The sequence below is a fragment of the Euprymna scolopes genome, chromosome 12, assembly GCF_053919585.1.
Source record: "Euprymna scolopes isolate OS-2025 chromosome 12, ASM5391958v1, whole genome shotgun sequence".
In the NCBI taxonomy this organism is placed as follows: Eukaryota; Metazoa; Mollusca; class Cephalopoda; order Sepiida; family Sepiolidae; genus Euprymna; species Euprymna scolopes.
The window spans coordinates 111862067-111883648 of record NC_136493.1 but is presented as its reverse complement, the minus strand read 5'-3'; the positions used below and the strand labels follow the sequence as shown (position 1 = coordinate 111883648).

Genomic DNA, 21582 nt, shown 5'->3' with positions numbered 1-21582 from the left:
CAAATAGGTTTGCGCTACCGTAACAGCCACCTGCCATTGATTTCTAGGTGGCCACGGCCTAAGGTCCTCATTAGAATTTTGGTGGCAATAAGCCTCTTTAAGGTTTTAGTCCTCGCCGTACTCAGACCGTGAATTAAAATATAAACTTTTTTTTTGTAAACAATTATGGAGGACTACTTGAGATATTATTACAAGAAGTAGAACATAAGTGTGGCATCACTTTTTTTCTGCGAATTTTAATTTAATGAAAGTGACTTGCAAATCAGTTAGTAATAATTATGTCATTATCTTAAAAATCTGACATTTTGGCATGCAGCTACTTAGATTTGATGTCAACTTTTTAAATTTTTTCATAGTTGTAAGAAAATTGGAGTCAATTTGCTATGAGATTTAAACGATGAAATGAATTGATAAGAAGTATGTTTGGTGAGATTTGGTCAAATAAAAACATAAAAGGGGTCGGACAGATTATATGGCAACACCTGCCGAAATGCATTTTATAAATAAAAATTAATATATCATTATGAAATTGAATTCTGTATTCTATTTATCGAGGTACTTCTTTTAATACAGTGTCCTCCTAAAATAGCATAATTGCGTCTTCTTCTTCGTCTTATTATTATTATTACTATTATTATTATTATTATTAATAGTAGTAGTAGTAGTAGTAGTAGTAGTAGTAGTAGTAGTAGTGTTGGTATTACTTAAATATGAATTTACTTGCCCGTGCGTCCAGTGTCATAATAACCATCATCATCGCAAACATTAATTAATGAGAAACGAGTTACCTCCCTTTATAGTCGCTCTTTATCAGTAAAAAATGATTAAAACTATTTCCTCCGAAAAAATTAAAAAAAAAAACATGGCTGTTTGTTTCCGGTTCCAAATAAGCTATTTTATTTTATAATTTAAAAAAGTCATATTGAGAGGAGACTGTAAGTTTTTATTATTATAATTTATTTTTAGAAGATGTAAAATATGTGCAAGGTAAATGACATCTGTTCCTTTATAATTATCATAAAACTTATTCAGAAAAAAAACAATGTGTTGTGTGTTGAATTTTCATTGAAAAAAAAATCTAAATTAATTCTGTTTGGCTTTAAAGGGTTAAACAATGCTAAAAATTGTTTTAAATTTGTCATTATTTGTATTATTTTATTTTTTATTCATTTTATATATAATGTGTTTTAAAAAATGTTAACTCCAGTGGAATTTCTACGGGTTCGTCTAGTTATTATTATTGTTATTATTGCTGTTGTTATTGTTATAATTATAATTTATTATTGGCTCACATGGAGCTTTCAAACAAGTCAACAAACGATCTGATTGGAAACCTGTGGTATTCTCTGGAAGCTGAGTGACAAAAAGTCTCCCCAGACGTCCAGACCTCTCTAACTCCTTCGATAGCATTTGCAAATAAATTTGCATCATCGCAACAGCCGCTTACCATTGATTTCTCGCTGGTAGTGGCCATTGGTTTATGCTGGAATTTGAGTGGTACTCAGCCTCTCCAAGGTCCCAGTTCTCTTTGCTCTTGTCCAGCCGAGGTCTGGTTGGCGCTCGCTCCTCGGTCTTTCAGTCCTTATTGACCCTTCTCGGCCCTTTGGTATAATTTGTTTTTGAGGGGGGATCGGTGATGAAACAATGGGGGGAGTGCATGATAGGGGGTGTAGAACTTGTAAATATGCAGTGTCGGTGTTCTTCATTCCCTGTAACGCTTATTCGTTATATTGTTTTGTATTATTCTCCGCATTCAAGGGTTTTCCTTAATATTTCAGTCGTTTTCATAATCGTTAGTCGTTGTACTTTTGCAGTTATTCCTCTGATTCCGATTTCCGACATTCTTTTTTCGAAGTTTTTCGGGATTGTTCCTAGTGCTCCTACTATTATCGGTACTATTTGGACTTTCTTCATTATCCAAATCCCTTTTAACTCTCTGGCTAGCTTTGTGTATTTGCTTCGTTTCTCCTTTTCTTTCATACTCACCCTGTGATCAGCTGGGACTGCAAAGTCCACGATTTGACAGGATTTTTCTTTCTTGTTAATTATTACGACATCTGGTCTTCTTGCTTGGATGGGTTTGTCCGTCTGTATGTCCATGTCGCATAGGATTTTGTGGTTCTCGTTTTCGAGTGCTGTTGCAGGTTTATGCTTGTACCATTTGTCTGTCCGCTCAAAATGCAGTCGTTTACACAATTCCCAGTGTACCACCCTCCCCACTTGGTCATGCCTGTTTTTGTATTCCTTTTGGGCAAGTTTGCTGCATTCGCTTACTATATGGTTTATCGTTTCGTCTCTTTGTCCACAGAGTCTGCATTTTCTTGTGTTTTATAGATCCTTGCTTTGATATGGTTGTTCTTATCGAGTTATATTGTGCTGCAGTTATTAGAGATTCAGTTTCTCGGTTTATATGTCCTTTTCGCATCCATGTCCAGGTGTTTTCGTTATTCTCATCTTTTGTCATTCTTATGAATCTCTTTTCTCGTTTTGTCGTTTGTCTCTCTGTTTTCTGTTTTTTTTTCAGTGTCTCTCGCTGCCATAATTATTCTTTCAGTGTTTTGCATTATGTATTTTTCCAGTTCTTTTGTCGTGTCCTTCACACAGTCTTCTTTAGAGATCAGTCCCCTCTCACCGTCTTTCCTTTTCACGTAGAGTCTGTCAATATCGTCCTTTGGATGTAGTGCATTATGCATGGTCATGAGTTTCCTGGTTTTCTGGTCGAGTTGTCTCAGTTCTTCTTTTGTCCACCCTATAAATGGCCCAGAGTGTCTTACTAGTGATACTGCCCATGTATTAATACCTTTTATTAGGTTTCTACTATATAATTTAGTTTCCAGGAGTTTTTTTTCTACTTCTTCTTCTTCTTCTTCTTCTTCTTATTATTATTATTATTATTATTATTATTATTATTATTATTATTATTATTATTATTAGCATTATTGGTATTTATTATTATTACTAATATTAATATTATCATTTACTAGCTGCATGTACCTGGCGTTGTCCGGGAATCTTTTGTCCCCTATCCGTCTTTAAACGTTGCTATGATGCCATGTATGACGTCATCGCATATGACGTCATCTCCTGTGACGCCATATATAACGTCGTCCGATATTGCGTCATGTATGACATCATAACATATATCTTCATATATGTGCAATGACGTCATTGTAAACAACTACAACTTGGATCTCAATGATAAACCTTAAGTAAGACACTTTATCAAATCTCCAATACTAACGATTACTACAATGCTTTGCCATTGATTACTGTACACGAAATAACCCTTATCCTCGAGTGGTTTCAAGGCCTTGATAAGTAGTGACCCCCATGTAAAAAAAAGGAATACGGATTTATTATAATACATAATGCGTATTTATTATTATAAACAGGATTATCATTACTATTTGAGATATTATTATTATTATTATTATTATTATTATTATTATTATTATTATTATCATTATTATTATTATTATTATTTAATACTAGATATTTTATCCCGTTAAAAAAACGGGCAAAGATTATAGGCCGTTGACTTCAGTGTTTGATGTTTATATTTTGGGAGGCATTGTATTCATCTTCGCTTTCTTCATCAACTTTTATCGTTCTCATGTTCGGATTTTTTTTTTTTACAAGGTGTCACCACTTATCAAGGCCCGGAAGCCACTCGGGGATATATTTTTCACGTTTTGTCTCTTGTTTCGTTTGCAACACGGTCCCTGTACATCTCCACATAAACTAGTGAATATATTTTGTTTTTCTTTCTGGTGATTTTCTCTGCCCGTGACTTGATAATCGCAGTCGAATACGATTAAAAAAATAAAACGTCTATACCGAAATATATGGAGTTTATTTTACATATATTTTATGATATATTTTCCGGCAGACATAGGCACAGAGATCAACTATTATTGATTCGTCTATTTCCGTTCACTTCTTAACGATTTCCTACCGCATCTACCTGTTAATAAACACGTTCAAAATTCTACCAATATGCCGACTAACTTATGTGTGAATATTGCCACATGCGTTTTTGTTTTTTCCTGTTTTGTAGTGATATAAATTAAAAATAATTAAATTCAAACAAAAATATTTTTTCTTATTTCAAATTATTTAATCAAGTAAAAAAAATCCATTTTGTACTTGATTACTAAAGTAAAAAAAAAAATTAATTTTACAACTAACTTTTTTTTGGTGATGGGAGGGGTCGATTCCTACATCACATAAAAGGATCCAAATTTCTTAACCCCCGTTTTGTTCCTATTTATTTGCCTCCTCACAAGGGCAGGGTTAGACAAAGGTCGCTTTTTAATGCGGGGGAAATCCAGCTCCCGAAAAGGGGGCACTCTGGATAGGAACAAAAGTAAAAATTGCCTCTGTTTAGAAAAATTTCTGCTCCACTGATCGAGGTAAGAAAAGGTGACGTGTAGAATCGGAACAGATACTACACTGTAATCTTTGCCCAATGATATCGGTCAAAAGTTATTTTTCAAAAATAAACAATATAAACATAACTTTTTAAAAAAATAACACTTTATTTTAAACAATGTATACAGAACTTTCTTTTTGTTTTAAACAATATAAATAGAACATTTTTATTATTTTAGATAACCAATATAAACGGGTTTTTTTATTTTTAATTTTAAACAATATAAATAAAACTATTTTCCTAATGATCGATTAATAATCTCGTGTTTATTGAAAATTGAATCGCGTGTTTTGTTTTTTTATAAACGATTTAAATTAAAATTTAATTATACACGTGTATTTTCTTTTTTAGTTTGTATTTTGTTAGAGCCTCGAGTTATTTTTTTTCCAGCGAAAGGATAACAGAAGACAAGTCAAGAATGGAGTTTGGGTTTTCGAGGTCGTAAAACGTGGCTAAACCTGTGTAATATTACCAGAGTTGGCATTACGGATCGGGAAACATTTTTCCCAATAATTAATTGGTGGATCCTACCAGGGACACTAACTATATCGGATGGATGGGCAGTCTATAAACGTCTGGACCACTTCGATTATGGAAAATATCAGCATGACGAAATTATTGACCCGATTGAGTCATCGATACACACGCAAACCATAGAAGATTTATGGCTCCATCGTAAAATAAAAAACACACACAAAAAAATATGAGAAAAGTTGGAACTATAACTTTTGAAATGCATATGGTGGAATTAATGTGGCGAAGAAGAGAAAAGAGGGAAATCTTTTCCAGTATAATCAAAAGCATTCGTGAACGATAGTTGTTTAAAAAATCTGTTTATATCTTTTAAAAAATTTTTTAAGTTTATGGTGAACATTTACTTGGTTTCAACCTTAACATTTTCCTTTAAAATAACGACTTTTATAGATTTTCGGATATGCTGAAAACGAATATCGCTTTTAAATGTTGTAGTTTTCCGGATATTAAGCAATATAAATTTTTATATGTAAAGTGCTGGCCATAGTAGTACGCGTAAGCGCGCATATTTTTTGTATAAAATAATGGCCACCACTTTTAACATAAATTATATTGCTTAGTATTCAATATTTGCGGCAACTTTAAATGCGATATTCGTTTTTAGCATACCTGAAAACCTTTGAAGTCATCATTTTAAAGGAAAATATTAAGATGGAAACCAAGTAAAAGTTTACCGTTTAAAATTATAAAAAGTTCTTTTTATGTTGTTTAAAACTAAAAATGAAAAATGATTAACTGTTCTGTTTATATTATTTAAAATTAAAAATAATAAAGGTTTATATTGTTTAATATTATAAAAGGTTGTAGATTTTTTAAAAATTTTGTTTATAATGTCTCAAATTTAAATATTGTTGGCATAGTAATATAACGGTAATTAGAAAATTATGTTCCATTTATGTGATAGAGGAATCGAGAGTATTTTTCGACCTAATCTCCAGTTTGATAAATAAAAATTAAAAATTAAAATTATTATTTGTTTATTGGATGGACGATTGACCCCCCCCCTACCTCCCTCTAAATTCCACACCTTACTTTTTTTTCACGTTAATCTCGTTGATTATAAACTTAACTTTCAGATTAAAAAATAAAATTGAAAAAAAAAAAAAATTTTATTCTCGAGGATCAGTTTTCAATTTTTATTTTTTTATTTTTTTTTTTTACACAGTGATCACCACTTATCAAGGCCCGGAAGCCACTCAGGGATAAGGGTTATTGCAAGTACATTACGTTAGTGTGGAGATTTGATGGAGTGTTTACTTAAGGGGGCGGTTCATTAGGAATTTGTTAACATTAGACTTGAAGACATCCAAGTTGTAGTCCGGAGGGAAGCAGGCAGACGGAACAGAGTTCCACAGGCGTGCAGTTCTAAGAAAGAAGCTTTGTTCATGGAATCCGCGTTTTGATTTAGGCACAGATATAGATATATTGTAACGTTCTACTAAACTGATCATGTACTTTGTGTCCATCATCGAGAAAATTATTGCGACTCGATGAGATTTACGTGAAAAAAAAGAAAAAAATGTAAATTGTGGAATTTAGAGGTGGAGGTCAATTTCTTTTAAGAAATTGACCTCCACCTCTCAATTCCTGCCGTCTATTGTGTCACCTTAATAACGAACTCGTAGTAAATACTTATTTCCAATGTTTTTTTTAGTTTAATTTACTTCAAACTGATATAGATTGTTACATGTAATATTAGAAATTAGTACAAATTTCAACGCATTTCAGGTGAAAACATTATTACTGATCAAAATGTCGTATCGAAATATTTACAATCATAGGGTGATTTTGTTTATTAAAGATTTTTTAAACCCACACATTTCAGGTGAAAACATTACCTACTTTAGTGTTATGTCGAAATAAGTAAAATCATATAGTGCTTTTGTTGAAATGGGATCTTTAAATCTACCCATTTCATGTGAAAACATTATTAACTACTTCCATGTTATGTTGAAATTAATGAAAATTCCGACTCATTTCAAGTGAAAACATCATTACCTACCGAAGAGTTATGTCAAAATAAGTAAAATCATAGTATGGTTTTGTTGATTATTGATCTTTTGAATCAACACATTCCAGGTGAAAATATTATTACCTACTTATATGGTATGTTGAAATTATTACAAAGCAGATTTCTGTAAATACGGAAAACATGACTTATTCTTTCTAAAATAATAAACAATTTGGGGCCATCAGAACTTACATAAAATCGACCCGAGTTAATATCACGTGTGTATCATGCACATCTAGTTGAACTTTTGGAAGGCATCAAAGGCAGACATGCACTGGGAATTCTAACTGCAAATGTTCATGTTACTGAATTTAAAAAAAAAGGGCTACAATACCGCCACATGATCATAATGTTGCGAGATCAGGATAAAATCAGAACAGTTCATCAAATTGATGCAATTTTCAGCAAGGATACCAGAACCTAAAACTCCAGAGCTTCGTGATTTAGTGAAGTCTTTAATGGTACAGCCTCAATGTAATGGTTTGATTATGTGATGTTTGTTACTGATGTGTGTTTTTCTTTTGGAATTTCCACGAGTTCTGTTAGTTATTATTATTATTATTATTATTATTATTATTATTATTATTATTATTATATAAATATATGTGTGTGTGATACAACTACCACCACCACCACCACCACCACCACTACTACTACTACTACTACTACTACTACTACTAATAATAATAATAATAAAAGTACGTATATTAAAAAATAAATAATAATATAAAATAATAATTACATTTATTGTCAACCAAATTCCAGTGAACACCGATGGATACTGTCAACAATAAATCAATGGTAAATGGTTGTTGCGATAACGTAAATTCATTTTCAAAGGTTATCGGAAAAGCTGGAGTGTACTAAAAATCTGGGGAGACTTATTCCAGGGAACACGACTGGTTGTTCTCAAATAAATCTTTGATGATTGCCTTTGTGAAAATTCCACCACCACCACCACCACCACAACAACAACAACAACAACAACGACAGTAAATAAGTATTAAAATGGATCTCGTTGCTCTTGTTAGACCCGAAATATTATAAAAACTATCGTTAAAGATAGCTTCAAAATGGTTGTCGTATTAAAAATTATCTACAGTAAAAAAAAAGAAGAAAAAAGATTTCACATGAAATGTGGTTCATTGTTTTCGAAGTTGTAATGACAGTGTTTCAATTTTTGATAGACAGTTCTAAGGTCTCAACTGACGTAAACGGAAATTGAGCAAGTCGCATAAACATAAATAGAAACGGCGAAACTATAACTCTACTTACAGCTGCTGACCGGTTCAGCTGTCACGACAAGAAACAGCGAAGCTACTTGAACAGCTTCGGTCTGATTGGAGGATCTCGGCTCAGCACGTCGCACGCGATGATGATTCGACTCACGAATGCAGTGGCTCTGGGGAAATAAAGACGACTCGTTAAAGTAAGTGAAGCAGATAGAACATTATCAAAAGAATGACAACATTTATCCATAAAAAAATAATTGATTTTACCCAACAAGACAATGAGATATACAGTGTCTGAAGAATGGAACAATTCTTAAGACAATCTTAAGACAATGAGATATACAGTGCTTGAAGAATGAGAGCGAAAGCTTTCCAAAAGTTCTCGAGAAAAATGTTCAATGTGCAAAAAGAAATTGAGTAGATGCGTTAAAAAATGAGTAAACATGTTCATTTCGGCTGTCGCCGTGAAGACGTTTCGAAAGACAATGATAAGTAGGTATTTTTCCTTTGCGAATACCTTTACGGCGACATCTGAAATAAACGTGTCTACTTATTATCTGTTGTCGTGGAGGGGTTTATAAAGAAATAAATGAATAGACGATTATTTCGGCTGTCGCCGTGAAGGTCTTTGTAAACCAAAAAATGGGCATTATCATTTTCGCCATCGCTCTGAAGGTGTTTATTTGTAAACAAAAACTAAGTAAAAATGTTCATTTCGGCTGTTGCCTTGAATATGTTTGTAAAGAAAAAAAAAGTAGACATGCTTGTTTCAATTGCCACTCTGAAGATGTTTCTGTGGAAAAATTAGTAGACGTGTTCATTTCGGCTGGCGCTCTGCAAGTGTTAGTAAAGAGAAATTGAGTAGATATGTTTGTTTCCGAACGCGCGTGTGGGATTTGCGCGTGTGTAAAACAATAGGCATGAAGACATGTGTGTGCGTTCGCGTGTGTTTGTTCTGTTAGTGAGAGACTACATTATTCACTTATATGTACATGTGTTCTATTGAAATTATTACGTAGTCACTAAGTGGGTGCCCTGTTATTGGACGAAAAACAACCAATCACAGACTACCTTTTCAGAGTTTCATCAAACCCTACATGAACGAGTTTTACAAACGCCTTGCCCCTTTTGCTCATGTGAACTCCCACGGTCAACACGTCCGCGTATGGTCTCTCTGTCATCTAAACGCCAATATCTTCATTGGTGGAAGAGTTTAAAATTGCGAAAGTGAGGGTACATATGATGAGAGACTCAGCCGATTTCATTGTTAAAAAGGCATACCGAGAAATAAAATCTGTTGTGTTTTTTTTTCACTATATACTGTTACCAAATATAGTTGGAAAAATCCCAGTTCATTTAGCAGCCACCAACGAAAAGTCATATCGTTCATCCACGTTTCGTCTTTATTGCTCGTACAGAACTTAATCCCAGAAATTTTGCTACGTATTTATTTAAGTCGACGAAGTAGATCTAAGGTGGTTGTACCGCTTACTATTTGCTTACTTGCTTCTTCTCAAAATTTGGAATAGTTTATCGTACGGGGGCATCTGTTTTATTCGTAAAAATTCGCGCAACCGTAAAGAAGTGCATATGTATAAATAAACTAGTATAGTGAGTGCTCCCGGTTTTGCCCGGGCGTAAAATACGCTTAAATATGATATTTTAATTTGTCCAGATTTCGTATATATTATTATAGTTGTGATTTAAAATGTAAAAAAGAAGTATTTAGGTGCCATCAGCTAGAATCGAAACTGTACCATTCAAAGTTGGTGACGTTACCACTGTACCAACATGACACGCATATAAAATGATTAAAAATCAAAAATTAAAAATAAACTAAGATTAATGTACAAAATTTTTACGATATTTTTTTTCAATTTTGACCCATTTTTTGATCCCTTAAAAACAATCTTTAGCGGCTAAAGACACATAAAAATATGGTTCGTAAAAAATCCAATCATTTGAGGCCCCTTAGCGCCACTCTGTGATTTTAGTTTTGGAGGTGATAGAATTTGAAAATATGGAGACAGAGAGACTGAAAGACAAACCGACATATAGCGGTATATATATACTAGCAGTTCCGACCGGCTTTGCTCAGGCCCTATGTACTGTTCATAAGTTTATGTGCATATGTATATATTAAAAAGTGTGCATATGTACGGTAATGCACTTCTGTATAATAGGCTTCCTTAAGTACCATCGAAAAAAGTTAGTACAGACTGCAGACGTCAATGTTTTTTAACTTTGACCTCAATTTTGAGCCCTTAACATTTATTGTTTTGGGCTCAAATTAAATTGAAATGTTTGATCCATGTTCAAGTAACCTACGTCTAAAATTTCAAGTGTTTAGACCAAAAATTGGCAGAGGAGTTTGGTAGAATCTGCAAAGGTCAACTCTGTAAACTTTGACCTCTTTGACCTCTTGCCAGCCAAATTTCCGCCCAAAAACTGATCCAAATGCTTGCTATATGTCTGAATATCTTTTATGTAAAATTTCAAATGTTTAGACCCAAAATTGGCTTATTAGTTTGCTAGAGACCAGAAAAGTAAAATCTTGTAAACTTTGACCCCTTGGAAGTCAAATTTTCAGCAAGATCCGATTAAAAAACTTGCCCTATGTCTGAATACAATTTATGTAAATTTTCAAATATTCAAACCAAAAATTGGATGAGTAATTTGGTAGAAACCGCAGAGGCCAATGTTTTTAAAACCTTGATCCCAATTATGACCCCTTAACATTTATTGTTTTGGGCTCAAATCAAATTATAAAGTTCGACCCATGTCCAAGTAACCTATATCCAAAATTTCAAGTGTTTAAACCCAAAATTGGCGGAGGAGTTTGGTAGTGTTCTCAAGGGTCAAATCGTTGAACTTTGACCCATTGCCAGCCAAATTTCTGGCCGAAAACTGATTAAAAAGATTTTCCCAAATCTCAATACCCCTTATGTCAAATCTTGAATCTGTAGACCGTAAATTGACAGAGTTATATGTTAGGGAAGTGTATACAGACAGACAGACAAACACTTCCACTTTTATATATATACTAGCAGTTCTGTCCGGCTTTGCTCGGCCCTATGTACTGTTCATAACTTTATGTGCATATGTATATATTAAAAAGTTTGAATATGTACGGTAATGTACTTCTATATAATAGGCTTCCTTAACTACCACAGAGAAAATTGGTAGAAACCGCAGACGTCAATTTTTTACTAATTTAGACTTCAATTTTGATTCCATAACATTTATTGTTTTGGGCTCAAATTAAATTAAAATGTTTCATCCATGTTTAAGTACCTTACATCTAAAATTTCAAATGTCCAGACCAAAATTTGGCGGAGGAGTTTGGTAGAGTCTGCAAAAGTCAACTCTGTAAACTTTGACCTCTTGCTAGCCAAATTTCCGCCTCCAAACTGATTAAAATGCTTGCTGCATGTCTGAATAAATTGACACAGTCATTTGGTAGGGAAGTGTACACAGACAGACAGACAGACAGACAGATATTTTCACTCTCATAGATATATAGATAAATACATAAAATATATAAATACAGTAGAACCCCTGCATACGTTTGCCCTAGGATGCGGTTTTTTAATTCAGGTTACGATGTGGAATACGATGTTTTTCCGGCACCTCGTTACGGTATTTGTCCGCCTTACGTTGTTATTTATAAAGTTATTTGATTTTATACGTGTGTATTATATACTGTATTTTGTTACCAATTTTTAATGCCGTATCACGGGGTTCTACTGTAGATATATATTTCAGTGCGTACTTTGTGTTGTTATAGTGTATAGAAAGAAACCTTGAGAAAACAGACGTTGATGAACTCACATTATGTACAACCTTTCACTTTTTAATAAATATCAATATGTATTTATTTATTCATACATATACTAGCAAGGATATTCGATGTTTCCCGGGATTGAATGATGATTAACCTCAATTAATTGTCATCGAAATCGGTGAAACCAAACATTTTTTAATCAAATCTACCGATCGCCTACTTTAGTCGGGGACCCATTGCGGTTCACCAGGAAAAATCTTCATATGCTTCCGTACAGTGACTAAGGTCACAAAATGTTATATTCTACATTGCACTGTAGAGAAGCTACTTTTGATTTTATAAAAGTATGTTTATATATAATTGCTTGAATTCAAGTTTAAAATGCTAAAGTCAAGTATCATGGTTCAGTTGTTCTTTCATCAAAAACATGCATTTCGATTGCATCTCTGTCATATCAAAGAACCTATGTTAATTTTATATGACGGAATTCTCTGCATGTGTGATAATAAGATCTCTTAAATGCACTTGTGATGTTAGGCTGTATAAGTTGTTAACATTGGTCAAAATCGCCTGTTCCTTTTTTTTCGTCCGATTGTTTCAATCATCGATTATTGATACTTATTGAGAACGATGCAAAACTTACCTAAGAGTATTGCCAAATACTTAAAGTATATTTGTGTGACGTTTCATAAACATGATCCCAGCCGTTTCGGATTTCATAGAGAATGAACTCATGCACACTGACACAGAAACACACACACACACACACAAAAAAAAAGTTTCTTTTTATATAATAGTATAGATACGGATAGAGATGGAGATAAAGATATTTTTATACAGTTGCGCTAACTTTAACGAATAAAACAGGTGTGTTTTTCTAGCCCCCGAACGAAAATGTGTACAGCGGTGAGAAGACGTAAGACAGCAAACAGCAAGTCAAACAACCACCTTAATTCTACTTCGTCGCCTTAAATAAATGCAGAAAGAAATTTAAAGTTAATTGATAGAAAGCAATACAATGTAGAGATGTACTGGATAGACACAAGCTCAAGCAAATTAAGGCATTTAACGATGGAATAAACTTTATAGATTCATTTTCATTAATTCTGACTATTATAAAAATGAACTTTGCGCGTGTGTATATGAATTCGTTCCCTACGGATACGTAACGGCAGCTCTGATTTATTTGCAAATTTCACTCGAAGGCACTTGACGTGATTGGGAGTGTTGTTACGTAGGTTTTGTATCGGAATGTGTCCGATAAGTATCGCAAATCGATAATCGAAAAAGAAACTCGAGTGAAGAACGTAGTCTGTATTTGACCAAAGTTAACACTTTTATACAACCTAACATCACATGTACATTTGAGAAGTTTTATCACCGCGTAACGCAACAAGGCCCATCCTATAAAATCGACTGTAGATTCTTTTATAAAGCGGGGACGCGTTCGAAATGAATGTTTCTTTTTAAGACACAACTGAACCATGATAATTGACTTTTGTAGTTTTAACTTTAATTCAAGTGATCATGTACAAATAATTTCACAACAGCAACAATCGGTTAAGACAGGCACGAGTTTGACATGAATCGTTGTATTTAGAGCACAAATTGAACCATGATACTTGACTTTTAATTAATTTTTAGCCATTATTTACAAATGATTTTATAAAATCAGCAAAAAATCTCTACAATGCAATGTACTGTGGTGTGGGCTAAACTGTGGGAGGGCATATGAAGCTTCCTTCCGGTACACTTCAGAGGGAAGGGGCCCATGCAGTCAATCTATTTGATTGAAAAATGATCGTCGACAATAAAGTATTTGTTGATCCTCATTCAATCCCGGACAACGTCGGCCATGTATTTGTATGATTCTCCCTTCCTCAGATATGCGTTTTAACTTTTCTCCGATATGTGTGTCCGATTTTAATTGAAACGTGCGTAAAGGGTTAATGTGAACGTGAGCAGTTTCGGAAAATTTGAAAACAAACTTGAAATTAATATTGTTTTGTTTTGAAATCTATTATTATTCGTTAAACTTAATGTATTAATATTCAATATTGTTTTATTTTATTTGTATTTTATTTATTTATTTTTCCATGTGGGCATTATATATATATATATATATATATATATATATATATATATATATATATATATATATATATATATATATAATTTATGGCTTTTTGGCAAATAACCAATAAATATCCTATTCGTAGAAACAGTTGAAGTAGGTGAAAATGCAACGAATTAAATTTTCGCACCGGAAATAACGTTCGATTTGCTTATGCGCATGTGTATATTTAATTAACTCCACTCGATAATTTCGAGGCACGTAAATATATTCTTAGCGACCATAAGCGTTAAGTCGCTCTGCAATAAATAAATAAATAAATAAACAAAGAAATGAAATTAAAAACTAAAACTCTCGGTCTCGTGCGATCAAATGTATCATTTTCTGCTGGTCTTTTCATGGCTTCGTATCTTTGTATTGCAACCAGACTTTGGAAAGTTTTCTTATCAGGAACAAAGGCCACTCTACGATAAGAGTTAGTGAGTATCAGGCTGGCGGTGAGAAAACACCGTGATAATCAGTAATGATAGAATTTGGGTATAGTTTTATTATAGTTTTATTATCTAAAAGGATGGCTCAACAAGAATTTATTCACATTAAACTTGAAATCGACATTGTAATAGTGAACTAGAAAGCAGCACCACGGTATTGTGTTTCATAAACGGATAGTTCTAGAAAAGAAACTTTGCTCGACATTTTTTTACAATAGACAAGTATTGTTGCGAATGCTTAACAGAGGGAACAGAGATTGGAGCTCAGTAGAGCACCTGCAATGAAAATAACGACAGAGCAGAGGGAGATTGGTGACGTCTCTTTTGTAAGAAATATGAAATAGAGAGACGAAAACGTTTTTGTATCCTGTCAAGACAAGAAAGGGTACCATTAGCAGTTCCTTCCCAGGTGTGGCAACGATTGTCTATTTTAGGACGAATTTGGCTCTTGTATTGGTAGAAAACTGCGTCGAGATAAAGATACTTTCCAGGGCGGACAACTGATCCAACCATTCTTCCAGCGACTTTCTCTACAGATTTGATGTTATTCAAAGTATAAGTACGATATCGACTATATATAATTCATTGTATACGATCAGTTGAACATAAGTTGTCATTTCCATGGCCGCAAGAGGAAACCATTTCCAGACTGTAAATGGTCGCAATTAGATTCGAACTCGGTATAATCAATTTCATAGCTGTGACAGTATCGATTTAGCCAATCCGCAAGCATAAAATGAAGGTTCTTTTTATATACTAATATATAGTGACCGCCAATCGATCGGAAACTGCTTTTTCTAAAGCTTATTAAAGTCTATTAACATCCGTTATTTCTGAACAACTTTTGGTTTTACCAGAAAGATAAAACCCTGAAGTTTATTATGTTAAAGGCGGAATAATATAATATTTTTCTATAATTCTTAATAGAATTTTGAGTTTTAAATTTAGAATAAAAAACATGTTTGCCTCATTTTCTGCCGAATATCAAAAAACATAAATATATTTTTAAAGGTTTTCGAATCAATTAAACTAACTTTTTTATGCCTAAATAAAATTTACTATGATAGGCTGTAAGAATATGCCAGAATATTAGAATATTATTACCTTATATTTAAATAAATTCAATTCAATTATTTCGCATGATCTCGTATATTTTTGGAACTATGTGCTTACCGCCGCCATCTTAGATTTTACGTATGGGAACCCAGTCGCGTCTAAATATTTATTTAAGCATTTTCATGAATTTTAATGTAACTAGACAGGCAAATACAATTTTTTAAATAATTAAATTAAATTATAATTACAAACGCCATTTATGGTGAAATAAGTTATTTTTAGCTTTATAATTTTTTCCTTCATAATAATTGATCAATCTTAAAATTTTCATAATATTTGCTAAAAGTAAAGAAAAACATAAATTTTTAGCAAAATTATATTTCTCAGTTTTGATATCACTTTTAGTCAGTTTTTAATTTCATGATTAACATCACTTTTCCTTTCTTATTTTCTAATTAATAATAACCAATGAGTCACGCATTTTTCCATAAACTAGATCACACTGTACTTTCTCCAATTTTTATTGCATAAATCAAGTTGACAAACACTTTCATTAGAATTCGGTAACCCTTACAAGGGTCGTTTTTTTTTTTTTTTTGTTTTTTTTTTTGTAACTCTCTGAGTGAGATGCAACTTGTTGGAATGTAATCTACGGAAATCCATGTATTCATGGTTGGGTGCTTCTTTGTTATAATAGCAAAATTTGAAAATCTAAATAATGAATTTCAAGTTAAACTAATGGTATCTGCTTTATTTGTCATGTCCCAGTAATGAAAATATCCAAAAATTACCAAAAACAATAAGGTAGAAATTTAATTATTAATAAAAAAAGTTTTTGAAGACAATTAGTGAAAATTGAGTTTTGCTATATTATTTTATTTTTTTTATCGATTCTTATAAATCAAGTTGACAAACACTTACATCAGAATTCAGTAACCCTTTCAAGGGTCGTTTTTTTTTTTTGTAACCCTCTGAGTGAGATGCAACTTGTTGGAATGTAATCTACGGAAATCCATGTCTTCATGGTTGTAGTTAATTTTCAAAACGGGAGATAATAACTTTTTTGTAAACCGTAACGGACTACTGCATCTTGAAAAAACCGTAATACGCAGATACAATTATCTCTTATAATTTTCACACCCTATTTTTATTTATCCATAGCCATCATTAAGTGACAGAAAAACAAGAAAGTCAAAAAGAACCTTTTTTTTGTTTGGGACTTTTTTTTAGGAATTTTTTTTGTTTAGGACTTTTTTTTGTTTAGGACCTTTTTAAAAACTTTTATTTTTATTGCTTAGGATTTTAAGTTTTGTAAAAAAAAAATATTTTTGTAAAAAAATATATAGTATTATACATTCATGTCACAAAGAATAAAGAAAATCAACGTTTTCTAAAAAAAAATTACGTTTCTTAAACATAACACAATCTGAAAAGAAATAATTATTTTAAAATTATCAATTATTTACCCCTGATTATATAAGTTTTTACCCTCTAAGGGTAAATTTACCTATGGCTAAGAACTTCTGTCTGAAAGCAATGAATTTTCCACAACTCCTAGACTCCGGACATTTGATTGAATTCTTACATAGTAACTGTTTTGCTTTATTGTCTGTTAAAGATAAAGATTCATGCTTCATTATTTCCTCTGGAGGCTTGGGTGCTTCTTTGTTATAATAGCAAAATTTGAAAATCTAAATAATGAATTTCAAGTTAAACTAATGGTATCTGCTTTATTTGTCATGTCACAGTAATGAAAATATCCAAAAATTACCAAAAACAATAAGGTAGAAATTTAATTATTAATAAAAAAAATTTTTGAAGACAATTAGTGAAAATTGACTTTTGCTATATTATTTTATTTTTTTTTTATCGATTCTTATAAATCAAGTTGACAAACACTTTCATTAGAATTCGGTAACCCTTACAAGGGTCGTTTTTATTTTTTGTAACCCTCTGAGTGAGATGCAACTTGTTGGAATGTAATCTACGGAAATCCATGTCTTCATGGTTGTAGTTAATTTTCAAAACGGAAGATAACAACTTTTTGTAAACCGTAACGGACAACTGTATCTTGAAAAAACCGTAATACAATTATCTCTTATAACTTTCACACCTTGTTTTTATTTTATTTCTTTTTGGAGGGGGATATCGATTCTTAAAGCATTCTTTGTGTATGGAAAGTTCACACATTCTAAAATAAGATTTTTAATTTATTTTTAAAGATTTAAAAGCATACCTATTTTAGCGTTTTCGTAAAAAAAAAAACGTTTATCTTCATGTGAAAGATAATAATTATCGATAACATAGTCAATGAATCTCACACTTTAAAACGCAAACGCTAAAAAATATCAAACACATTAAAATTTCCGATTTCAATCTTAGATATCGAAGGCACCCTGTGATTCTTTTTTTTTTTTTTTTTGTCTTTTGTTTTCTATACTCGTTCATCATCCTACCACAAAATGAGTGTGTGCATAGTGGATCACTTGGACTTTAGAAGTCAAACAAGGAACAAATGAGGAAGGGGGACATAAATCCCCCCAAATATATTTATACAATTAATATGGAAAAAAAGTCACACGCATATAAAGTGCATTGTTTACTTATTAATCGGTGAAAATTTTATATTGATTAGATAACTACCTGATTTTTTGTAGATTTTTAAAGACAGAATCTGTTACGAAAATCAAAAACGCTCCATAAATTTTGCGGTCACTACTAATATACGTATTTATACCTATTTGCTAGAGAAAAAAGCCACTCAAAGATAAATATTAATGTGGAAAAAGTTGAAAAATAAATTATTTGTAAAATTTCGGCATCCTTTAGACGCACGTGCTTGTTAATCAAATGGTCTAAGAAAATACCTGCGAGTCAGAGATCTGAATTATGTACCAATCTCATTGTTTCACATTGTGGTGACGTGTTTGTATATCTAGCCGTGTTGATATATATATATATATATATATATATATATATATATATATATATATATATATATATATACATGTTTGGACGTATAAAATTTATGCACACATTTGAACATAAATCGAAATCTCTCTCGATGTCTTTTGGTTATAATCTTATCAGGAGAAAATCGATAGCAATTAAAAATAATTTTAATGATGAAAATAAAGAACAATGAGGGAATTTTCATATTTAAGGTGATCGAAATAAACAATTTAATATATATATATATATATGCGTGTGTGTGTGTCTGTCTGTCTGTCTGTGTTGAAAGATAAACACGCTAGACTAGACATTAGAATGACCAGGGTGTTCTAGCCTGGTGACTTAGAAAAATTGCTTTATGCCAAACTGATCGTTAAATATGGTTAGTGTTTATTTTTGCAGTTAATACTAATGTGTGTGTGTGTGTGTGTGTGTGTGTGTGTGTGTGTGTGTGTGTGTGTGTGTGTGTGTGTGTGTGAAGGTAGGTGGCTTGATGGGACATATAATGATATATAGATAGGTGGTACATAAATAATGAGAATGGAATCGTTTTTCCTATGAATCGAATAAGAGCTGATGAGATCTCAGGAGACTTGCTAGCTCGGCCTAGATGACTGTTTACCTAGTATCATTTGTTTTGTAAGCCTTCTCTCTAATGATTGTCCACAGGGTTGAAAGATAAACACACTAGACTTTTAGCGCATTAGAACGACCAGGGTGTTCTAGCCTGTTGACTTAGAAAAATTGCTTTATGCCAAACTGATCGTTAAATATGGTTAGTGTTTATTTTTGCAGTTAATACTAATTCGCACAAATCAGTATTAATCCTTAACTGTGCATCAAGCGGGTACTATAATATTTAGTTCATTGCACTTTATCATAAAGTATGTCCATACAAAATTACAGCCAAATCAACGCAGTAGTTACCGAGAAAAAGTAGAACGTACAGATAAACAGACAGGCAGACTAAGAGGTATATAATTTTTTTTTTTTACATGGAGGTCATCACTTATCAAGACGCGGAAGCCACTCGGGGATAAGGGTTATTGCGTGTACAGTAATCAATGGGATAATATCGTAGTAATCGTTAGTATTGGAAATTTGATAAAGTGTCTTCCTTAAAGGGGGCGATTCATCAGGAATCCAAGTTGTAGTCAGGTGGGAAACAGGCAAACAGAAGAGAGTTTCACGGGCGTGCAGTTCTAAGAAAGACGCTTTGTTCATGGAATCTACGCTTTGATTAAGCGCAGATAAAGGGTGGGGAAAATTACTGACAGTGGTTTCAGCTAGACGGGTGTTTTTCGTGAAAGATTGGCGAGGGGGACCAGAGATTGGAGCTCGGGCGAGCACTTGCCATGGAAATAACGATAAAACAAAGACAGGCTCGCAACGTCTCTTCTGTGGAAAAGAGGTTGCAGGAAAGAGAAAAGGGCATCCCCCACTAAACCACGAAGACTATTTTGTACTCTGTCAAGGCAGGATGGGCTGCTTTTTGCAGCTCCAGCCCAGATGTGGCAGCAGTATTCTATCCTTGAACGTACTTGGCTTTTATATAGATAGAGAATTGAATCTGTAGTGAGATATCTTCTGGAGCGGTAGAAGGATCCTGCTATTTTCCCAGCGACCTGGGCAACAGACTTGATGTACGTGTTCTATTTCAGATCAAGGGTAAAGGTCAAACCCAGAAGCTTGTCAAAACATGGAGCCTCCCCAAGACGAGAGCCATCCATTTTAATTGATGCTAGATGGGGATCAGAGCGTTGATGATGCAAAGATAGGAACTTGGTTTTGGATGGATTAAAAGTAACCAGCCACCTCTTCCCCCACTGTACTACGCGCTCAAGATCAGAGGAGAGAGAATCGGAGAGAACTTTGTCATTTATGGCCTTTGATGTGTTGGCATAGATGTCAACGAAGGATTTAAGTATGTGTTTTGGGAGATCATTGATATAGATCAGGAAGAGAGTTGGGCCCAGGATGGGCCTCTGAGGGACTCCAGCATTAATACTCTGGGCCTCTGATTTTTGCCCATCAACCACTACTCTTATGAGCCGATCAGAGAGAAATCATTTAATAATTGCGAAAACATTTCCAGTTATACCGTAGCTGGAAATCTTGAGAAGTATGCCCTTATGCCATATCATATAATATAGATACACTGAAATAAGAAGGAGACTCAGGTATGTCAATTTATTTTTGTACCTTAATAGTTAATATCAGTTAACGTAAACAGGAGAAATACGACATAATCACGTTAAAACACCGGTTTTCGTTAGATCACTGAAATTAAGCCTGGCCAGTTTCAGATGACTAGTTGAGAATATCAGGCGCTGTATGTAGAATGTCGACACATCTGCCAGCTGCCTCGACCCTGTTCTGCTGTTGGTTTAGGCTGGCTGGGACAAGAAAGTGAAGCTGCTTTTGCGAAAACCAGTTTAAGTTTAAACAAATTCACAACGTGTGTCATCTCTCATTCTTAGGTTAATGAGATGGTCCCTGTCGTTCTAACGGACGAACTGATTGAATATAATATTGAATTCGTTTAGGTAAAACATAAATTCAGATTTTATGTATGACTATATGGAAATGTATGTGTTTGCGTGTGCGTATATGTTTGCGTGTGCGTATATGTTTGCGCGTGTGTGTGTGTGTGCGTGTGCGTGTGTGTGTGAGGGTGCTATGTAATATTGAGGTATCTTTTTTGAATATTTGATATAAGGAAAGATACGTTTGTATTATTTGTCTTATCCTACCAGATCATGGTGGACGGAACAAGATCATGGAGATTCCCAGAGGATGTGCTTAGAACATTAAACCAACGCTTGTATCTATCAACGTCTGGTCACAGGACGTTGACGTGTTACAAAGTTTATTCTACAGTGGTTGGTTTGCAATTAAAAAACTGGGCCAAGTATAGAATTGATCAAAAATTTCTTCCTAAGGGTTGCATTGCAATGCTTTGAAAAACTATATAATGCTTTAATCACTTGACAATATCGGAATTTATTTATTTATT

At 33.2% G+C, this 21582-nt stretch overlaps 1 protein-coding gene across 1 annotated transcript in view; it reads right to left on the bottom strand.

Moving 5' to 3' along the window:
- The window catches only part of LOC145291623 (uncharacterized), a 284342-nt gene that overhangs the window by 29626 nt on the left and 233134 nt on the right, over positions 1-21582 (bottom strand). Inside the window, exon 9 of the mRNA XM_080137698.1 lies at positions 8253-8379. Within this exon, the coding sequence (XP_079993824.1) occupies positions 8253-8379 (127 nt within the window). The remainder of the gene's footprint in view (positions 1-8252; positions 8380-21582) is intronic.